The sequence below is a fragment of the Sphaeramia orbicularis genome, chromosome 12 (assembly GCF_902148855.1).
Source record: "Sphaeramia orbicularis chromosome 12, fSphaOr1.1, whole genome shotgun sequence".
Classification (NCBI taxonomy): Eukaryota; Metazoa; Chordata; class Actinopteri; order Kurtiformes; family Apogonidae; genus Sphaeramia; species Sphaeramia orbicularis.
In genome coordinates, this window is record NC_043968.1 from 72,395,608 (window position 1) to 72,405,540 (window position 9,933).

Sequence of the window (9,933 nt, forward strand, 5' to 3'; positions counted from 1 at the left end):
AACAATTTAACCATTTTCTTCAATAATTACAACAGATTTATCAATACAACATCATCCATAAACAAACAGGCCTCATTGTCATTATTAAATACTGTACCTCTCAAGAATCAATTCTTTCTATCTTTTTTTAAACTGAATTATGTCTGATATTTGTTTTATCTCCACACACAGTTTGTTCCATAATTTTACTCCACAGATGGTGATACAGAACATTTTTAACGTAGTGCGTACTTTATGAATCTTTAAATTAAATTTTCCCCGTAAATCATAGACTCCCTCTCTTTCACAAAACATTTCTTGAATATTGCTAGGCAGTAAGTTATTCTTTGCTTTATACATTAATTGAATAGTTTTGAACTCCACAAGGTCGATGAGTTTTAAAGTTTTAGATTGTAAAAATAGTGGATTTGTGTGTTCCCGAAAACCAACATTGTGAACAATTCTTACTGGTCTTTCTTGCAATATAAAAAGTCTTTGTAATGAACTTGTATATGTATTTCCTCATACCTCCAAACAGTAAATAAGTCAACATCAAAGAGGAGGACAAATGACTGAAATGTAAACAGATTATTACTCGTTGTATGTAGATAGTTATATTGTAAAAAGACGCTGAGAATAAAACTACATCAAATATATCAAAAACAGTACCATGCTGTAAAAGTGGACACCACAGTCGAATAAAGCAGTAGATGGACTCAGTTGGGTTACATCATATGTGATCCATGTTACCTTTTTTCCATTTGAATTCTTATTTTATTCACATTTTCTTCTTTCACAGAATTTGTACGGATGATGTCACGATGAATCCCTGTTCTAATCTTAAAAGGACGGTTCATTTGAGGGGGATGAAAGAGGAAAGCGTCTGTAACTGACTGATCAGGGGCATCTGAACTATCAGTAAATCAGAATAAACATATCATATACCAGCCCTGACACTGCCTTTCTGAAGCACAAAGGCTGAAGGCTGCTTCCACGACTAACACTGTCATATGCTGCTGGAGCTGCTGTTTTTTAACACAATTAAATAACTGCTGATTTTTGAACTGGATCTATATTTTCAAAGTATATCCAATAATGACAACATTTTGAATGGTTTTTGACCCATGGGTTTTGGTAAAGGGTATCGTGTGTTACAGTGTATTTTGCTCAAATAGTATTTTGTGTCATTACTGCAGCACTGTACAACAAGACAATTTACAACAGTATGATGCAAAACTCCCACAAATATACATAACTTTATTAAAATGAGGACATTTTCAATAAGTACAGTATGGCAATATGGACATATCTAATATGTGTGTTTGTGATCTGTGCATACTGTTGTTTCTCTACACCTTGTGTTGTAGATTTAACTTGTCCTCTTAATCTATTGGTTGAAGAAGCCAATATTTGCTTTGTAATTATATGTAATGTAGCATTGATGCATTCTTCTGACATGTCTATCTTACTGTGCTTTATATGTATTTTTCAATGTAGTTCTCATAGATAATTTTATTTTAAAAAATATTGAAGAAAAAAAATGTCATTTAGGTGTGACAGGCCTTGTGTGGATGGCCTTTTAGCATGTTTAATATTGATAATATTCAGAATACATTAACTTAACAAGTTTGGCAGATCATGTACAACCAACACAATGGAAGGTGATAAACAGAGTTTGCAATTCTGACGATAGTTTAGCCTTTCTAACTGTGCTCGGTAACTAGATTTCTTTAAGTCTACTGAGATGTTGTTTGCAAGTTATTCACCCATTAACATCTCATCAAAAATCTTTGTAAAGAAGTAACATCTTTATGAAAAAGCCAAAGAAAGTTTTTTAAAACATCATTTAAGTCTTATTCAGTGTTACTCAGTGTATAATGGTGTTTTTTCTTCTTTTTTTAAAGCAATAAGAACAACTGGATTACCTTTTTTCAGCGAAATAAGTGATTGACTGTTTATGACTGGACATGTATGTGTATGCTATAAAGATAAGATATTCTTATAGCCCAAAGGGAATTCTTACTTTGTCATTTTATTTCACTTGTCATATGTGTATGAAATTATACATGCAAGAAAGAACTGCAGTTTGTAGCAAACAGAAGAAAAATAAAGATTTTCAATGGACCTGGAATGCAAAATCTTTTGTGTATGTGTATGTTTATCGTATTAATCGTATTGATCAAGTACAGTACTGTGAAAAAGTATTTTGCCCCTCCTGTTTTCTCCTAAACATCCATATTTGTCACACTTAAATGTTTCAGATAATCAAAGAAATTATATTAGCCCTTTCATGCATACTGGTCACTACAGCGGACAGTTATTCAAAGCTGTTCTCTTGTTACCTATTGTGATCACTTTGCTTTGTGTGCGTGCGTGCGTTTGTGCGTGCATGTTTGTTTGTTTGTTAGTTAGTTAGCAAGATAACTCAAAAAGTTATGGACGGATTTTCATGAAATTTTCAGGAAATGTTGATACTAGCACAAGGAAGAAATGATTAAATTTTGGTGATGATTGGGGTGGGGTGGGGGGGTGGGGTGGCAGATCTGTCTTGGTGGAGGTCTGCGTTCTCCAAATGCTTTTCGAGTATATTCATGGGTTTTGTTGTTTTAGTTTCATATCAACCAACACAGTGGACGCTTATGCATCATCCCATACACTGCAATTCATACCATTACTGTAACTCTCCTGTTTTTGATAAGCCTGATCTGCACTAACATGTTTGAGTGGAAATCAATTAGACTGTAATGAACAGTTTCTTTTAAAACAAAAAGTTTTTGTTATTTTTTTGCATATTATCTGAGTAATAGCTAGTATTATAGTATGATAAAATGTGAGAAAACATCAGATTAGCAGCATTTAAAAAAAATATATATATATTTCATAGTTTTCACACAGTATGACAGTAAATACATGTTTCTTTGCTTCAAAAATTAAACGAATGTTCAGCCTAGTGGACATTTTTGTAATTCCATGATAAATAGGTTCATAAAAACATTTCAATCACATTTTTTTCATGCCTAAAGAGGAATAAAAACACTCAGGAAAAAAAAAAATCTTGATTAAGGCTCTCGTAATTCATGCATGAAAGGGTTAGACAATGATGACCTGAGTAAATAAAAAAATCTGTTTTAAATGATTTCATTTATTAGGGGGAAAAACTATGTAAACCTACTTGGCCCTATATGAAAAAGTAATTGCCACCCATTGTTAAAAAACAAACAAAAAAAACCTAATTAACTGTGATTAACCACATTTTCTCTGTAAACTGAGTTCAGTTTCAGCGTCCACATCCAGGCCTGATTACTGCCAGACCAGTTGAATCAAGAAAGAGCTTCAATAGAACATGTCTGACAAAGTGAAGTAGGAGAAACGGTCTCAAAAAACAAGAAATTCAAGAACAGATGACAAACCAAGTCAGTGACATCTATCAGTCTGGACAGGGTTAAGAGCCTTCAAAGCTTTGGAACCAGGATGAGAACCATTATCCACAAATGGAGAAAACTTGGACCCGTGGTAAACCTTTGATAAACGAACTGTAAGAGCACATCGACAACTGGTTTTGGTTTACCTCCAGGTAATGCTGTAGGGCAGGGGTGTCAAACTCATTTTAGTTGTGGGGTCACATTCAGCCCAATATGATCTCAAGTAGGCCGCACCAGTCAAATAATAACAGTGAAAAAAAGTAAAATTAAATTATAATAATGTTAACATCTCCAAAAATCTGAATAACATGAACAACTGGAAACGTCTCATGAAAAGCAAGTGCAATTTTAACATTATTCTGCCTCAGATTATCAGTTTATCATTTACACATGTGCATTACAACTTACATTACAATTACAAATGCCCAAAACATTTAATAACAGGCAGAATATTAGTAAAATTGCATTTACTTTTCTGAAGACATTTCAGGTTTTTCACATAACAGTTTTTCAGTATAAACATTTTCATGTAATTTTACTTTTTTACACTAAAACAAAGATGAAATTTGCCGTTTTCATTATTTATAGGTTTAATATGATAGTATTTTACGGGTCTGACCCACTTGATATCTAATTGGTCTACATGTGGAATCTGAATTAAAATGATTTTGACATCCTTGCTTGTTAATATCTTCAGTGTAATTTTTGTATTTCACAAATCCATCCTATGGGCCAGATTAGATCCTTTGGCGGGCCAGACTTGGCCCCCGGGCCACATGTTTGACACCTGTGCTGTAGGGTAAAGCTACTGTTCATTGTACATTTCCTCCTTCATAACCTCAGCCATTTGTTCTGACTTTGATGAGCTCGTGGCCTCCTTCTGGGGTACATCACATCCAACTTTATACCAACAGCCAATCGTCGTTATGTCCTGATCAGCATCACATTTTACCTCACACTTACACTGTGTGCACAATTATTAGGCAAGTTGTATTTTTGAGGACTGAACAACTACAATACTCTCTGTCTATTCCAAATGTTAAATAAACCTCCAGCCTGAAGATTTAAGAAAGTAAAAGTGAGGTTTTGGCTTTAATATGTGAAAAATTTTAAGAGTATCTATGTGTGCACCGTTATTGTGTGCAATTATTAACTAATTCACAAGTGTCAAACATGCGGCCCAGGGGCCAAATCCGGCCCACCAAAGGCTTCAGTCTGGCCCGTGGGATGAATTTGTGAAATGCAAAAATGACACTGAAGATATTAACGATCAAATACGTTAGAATCATTCTAGGTCAATTCAATCTAAAGTGGGTCAGAACCAGTAAAATACTATCATAATAACCTATAAATAATGAAAACTGCTAATTTTTCTCTTTGTTTTAGTGTAAAAAAAAGAGTTACATTTCACAAAAATGTTTACATTTACAGACTAGCCTTTTACAAAAAATGTGAATAATCTGAAATGTCTTAATAGATGTATGTGGAATTTTAAAAATATTCTCCCTGTTATTAAATGTTTTGTGTATTTGTAGATAAACTGTGATCTGTAAGTTGTGATTCACATATATAAATGATAAACTAAGGCGTAATATTGTTAAAATTGCTCTGATTTTACTTAAGAATTTTCAGGTTGTTCATATTTGTTCACGTTATGTTCAAGTACAATTTGTAGATTTAAACATTTTCATTACAGAATTTTACTTTTTTCACTCAAAAGTTCTTATCCTATTATTTATATTATTTTACTGGTCTGGCCCACTCCAGATCATATTAGGCTGTATGTGGCCCCTGAACTAAAATGAGTTTGACACCCCTGAACTAATTATTAACAAAATAAAAAAAAAAATTCTGTCTTCATTATCTTCATCTGTTAAAATAAACACCTTAAAATTTAAAAAATAAACATTTATGACATTTAAAATAAAATCTATGTCCAATCTATCCACTCTTCTTCTCAGTATCCGTCCTAATCCTTCCATTCATGGAGTTGCTCAGTTTATTGATCTGCTGTTAGATGACGTTCTCCCAGACACAGTTCAGAGGTTGACTGTTCTTCAACATAAAACTCCTGTTAAACCCACAAAGACCCAGTACTACTTTTATGGAAATTCCCAAATGAATTTATCTATTTCTATATTTAGCCTTTCTTAAATGATTTATCACCATTTATTATAATACCATCCTCTGTATTTTCCGTTTTTTTCAGTGTAAATCAGGTATTTTCCTATATCTAATTCACTGATCAGGTAGATGTTCATAAACACTCACATTAAAGTTGAGGGTTATTATATCAGAAATAGAGAAAACTGAGGAAAAAGTGATATTTTTTGCAAAGATATCAATACCTGAATATAAAGTCGAGCATCGCCATCCACTGTCATTGATCCAACTCCATGGGTTTTACTGGTGAATCAATGTTGTAGAAGATGACGGTGTTTCCATGGTAACGACTAAACCTCTGAACGTCCAAATGGGTCATCTGATGGCCATGAAAAGATGACAAACTGTATTTTACACCAGTTATTGACATGTATTGATAGAATTAGTGGGTCAACAGGTATTAAACAGTTTAGATCAGGACATGGTTTTGGTTGATGGTGGTTAATGTTTGGGTCTTTATGGGTTAAGAAGGACCCACAGGTTCTCAGCAGGGTTTAGGGCAGGTGAGGACGGCACCGTGTCATTATTTTAACATCTTTAAGGCCTTGATTAGACACACAGTGGAGACTACGGTGCATGCGATGGATCATTGTCAAGCATAAATACCATGGTCTTATTGACAGATGCAGACTTTTTCCTGTTCCAGTGCTCGATCAAAGCGTCTTTTATAAACTGTACGTAGGTTTAGGAGCTGATCTGAGCCTATCTTTAACTGATAAAAGTCTGACTGGTTCATCTTTACTCACACCCACCCATCCCAGTCCCACCTCCACCCTGTGGGGGTCTGAGTGTCAGTGGAGCTCTGTGATGCTGCTCATCCACGGTCCATCTGTCTGGTCTCATCAGTCCATTAAACCTTGGACCAGTCTGTCCTCACACATGTTCTGGTCCAGTCCTGATGTTTCATCTTCTGTGTGTTCTTCAGTTTTAGTCGTGTTTCAGCCTTTCTCACCTTGACCATGTCTCTGACACTGAACATCTGGCACTGGAGGTCACTGGGTTCATGGTAGATTCACACTGGATTCTGCTGAAATCTTTTACAGTTAATTTGTGTCTTTTCTTCTCTTTGTGTTTGTTGCAACCTTTTAGACTATTTGCAAAAAAAAAAAACAACATGTCTTAATCTGGTGTTAATGCATCAATAGTTTAACTCTTTCAAAAGTGTTTTATCTGTCTGAAAAGTATTTTACAATATTTGACTTTTCACTGTTAGTTAAATCTATTTTGAGTTAGTTTTTTTAAGGCAGTGCCATTCAAAGTTTTCTGTCTTGGTTCATAGGAGACTTGGTCTGATGTTGATAAATTACTGGAGAAAACACTTGGAAAAACAAAAAAAAAGAAAAGAAAAGAAAGCACTGTAGAAAATGTTGCTCACCTTCATTTCATTCTTTTGTTGTTCTTTTATTAAGTTGTCTTTCTCTTACAAAATATCTATTGGTGTTAATCACACCTGAGCAATTCAGTGGTAATTTAATCAATTGCGTGTGGTTTTGTTGTGTGTGTGTTTTTTTTTTTCTTTAACCCTTTCATGCATGAATTATGAAAACCTTAAGCAAGATTTTTTTTTCCCTCAATGATTTTATTCCTCTTTAGGCATGAAAAAAACAATGTGATTGATCTTTTTTTTTTTTTTTTTTTTTTATGAACCTAACCAAAAAATGTCCACTCAGCTGGACACCATGTGTTTAATTTTTTGAAGCAAAGAAACATGCATTTATTGACATACTGCGTAAAAACTATGAAATAAAAACAGTTTTAAATGCTTCTAATCTGATGTATCTCACATTTTAACATACTATTATACCAGTTATTACTCACCCAGATAATATGCAAAAAACACCCCAATTTTTTGTAAAAAAAAAACAAACAAAAAAAAACAACAACAAAACTTAATTACAGTCTAATAACAATTAACAATTGATTTACACTCAAATATGTTACTGCAGATCAGGTTTATCAAGAACAGGAAAGTTACAGTAATGGTATGAATTACAGTGTATGAGATGATGCATAAGTATCCACTGTGTTGGTTGATATATTTAACACAACAAAACCCATGAATATACAAGAGAACAGCTGTAGAATAGATGTCTTCTGTAGTGACCAGTATGCATGAAAGGGTTAATATAAAATGCCTTTATTGTTACTGAAATCACTCATGATTGTTGATTGATTGATTTTTAAAATGGGACAGTTCATACTGATTAACATTTACAGGTAAATATGAGAGATTATAACCATACGGCTAATTTCCAGCTTGAGTCCCATTGGGAGGTGAAAAAAAAAGGAAAAATTAAAAAAACAAAACAAACAAAACAAATAGAAATAACACAATACCATAACTGAACTAAGACATACAAAAAGAAAAACAAGCATCAACACACAATGCACACAAACAGACAAAAGCTGAGGGACCAAACCACCAAGCATTAACTGATTAAGGTTTGCATTTGATTAAATTCTAAATATCCAATTGTTGCTATTACACATACCCCTCTATCACCATTACACAAGATTCCACTACATATAACCCTCTGACACTTTTACACTTAATTGTATTGCGCATTTCCCATTGTCACTATTGGACAAGATAATATTGCACATTTCTCTCAATCACTATTGCACATTTCCCTGTCTTCATCACACATAATTACACTATACATGTCCTTTTAACACTATTGCACATATCCCATTATCACTATTGCACATAACCCTTTAACACTATTACATATGATTGTATTGCACAAAGCCCAGGTCTACCCATTTAAAACAAATCACACAGAGTCTCAAAGAACAAGGCCCATCAACAGACTGATTGATCAACTTTTTTATATATATTGTGAACAGCAAATAGAACTCTCCTGAACCACCCACAATCTGGATGATTTCTTCAACAAATGGTATTGTCACCAACTCGATGACCCTGGGTCAGTGGCAGAGCCAGACCATATTATATAAGAGGACAGAAACAGATATATATACTTTTTTTTTTCTATGAGGCAAGTTGCTGTGGGTCTAACAGTGTTTCAAACAAAGCTCGTGCAAAGAAAGATAGCTGACCATTAAAAAAAAAAAGTTATTCATGTTAATGTTAGGTCACTTAGTTTTGCACCATTTAAGGCTGAAAAATGCCATGTACAAGAAACACCCTTGTTTACAAGTAATTATGCTTAAAACTATTATTATATTATTTTTAGTCTTTTTATGGGTGTCTATGGTCTGTAATAAACCTCCTCTAACTCAGTCTGTACAGTTACTAATGGTCACTAACATTCAGTAAGAAGTAGCTTTTAGCTTCACAAATGACTATGTCTTATATCAGTGAGTCCTCTTCACTGACACTGTACCAAACTGACTGCAACTAGTAATAAATAATGGTTGCATGATGTGGCCAGTTGATAAATAGTCTACAATAATAACTGGCAACTCATTAAGTGACTAAATATATTCAGATTTCCTGAACTTGAGTTCATGTTGCATCTCAGGTTGGTTGAGTTCATGGAGGGCTAATGAGTAATACTCAAAGCCCTGGTTAAATCTTCCCCTCACATCTAGATTGAAAGAGCAAAGACTGACCTCTAGTGGCCAAAACATGAAACTGCATCACCCTGGTGATACTTCTGCTCCATCACTGCTCAGTAGTCTGTCCTTCACTACCATGAATTAGATTTATCTGTAAATGTTTTAGAATATTTTGATCAGTTTGTAGATTTTTGGTTTTCAGGATTGATGATCATGTAGTTGAGAGGAACGAGTCCCACAATTTTCTGTTGTATTGTCTTGTCTTGTATTGTATTGTATTGTATTGTATTGTATTGTATTGTATTCTATTCTATTCTATTCTACATTTCAACAGATAATGGTTAAGTAATGCTTATTTACCACTGTTACGTCCCGGCCCAGGGGTTTACCAGGACACACATAATGCACTCTCTTTGTCCCCTCCCAACTCCCAAGCACACACGTCAGTCCAAAACTAAAGTTCACAATGTTTATTCTTAAATAACTAAAGGAGGGTTAGGGGAGGGCTCGGCTAAAACAACAAACAAAAAGTCTTCTTCAAGGTTCAAAACTAAATTTCCTATTCCAAAATAAATTAGAGACATAAAATACAATAAACTAACCTGAAGTCCTTAACCAAAAGCAGGAGAAAAGGTGAAACAAAAGAGCCGTCCTCCCCTACCAGAAAAAAGGATTGATTTACAAAAATTCTATTTACAACCATATACAATTTACAAATTAACACACACGAACACACAACGACTGACGATCAACACACACACAGGAATCACGGTTAGGAGCTGGCAGCGAACAAGGAGAGGGTGAGCTGGAGGATCCAGTGCCATTTTTAAAGGGGCCGGGTGATCTT

The 9,933-nt window shown here is 34.2% G+C and overlaps 1 protein-coding gene across 5 annotated transcripts in view; it reads left to right on the forward strand.

Annotated features, from left to right (window-relative positions):
* Positions 1–2,115, forward strand: part of LOC115429820 (calcium-binding protein 1-like) — a 28,286-nt gene extending 26,171 nt beyond the window's left edge. For all 5 annotated transcript variants that reach the window (XM_030149555.1, XM_030149556.1, XM_030149560.1 and 2 more), the window contains one exon: positions 779–2,115. In XM_030149555.1, coding sequence (XP_030005415.1) covers positions 779–804 — 26 coding nt within the window. In that variant the 3' untranslated portion in view covers positions 805–2,115. The remainder of the gene's footprint in view (positions 1–778) is intronic.
* Positions 2,116–9,933: the final 7,818 nt, after the last annotated feature.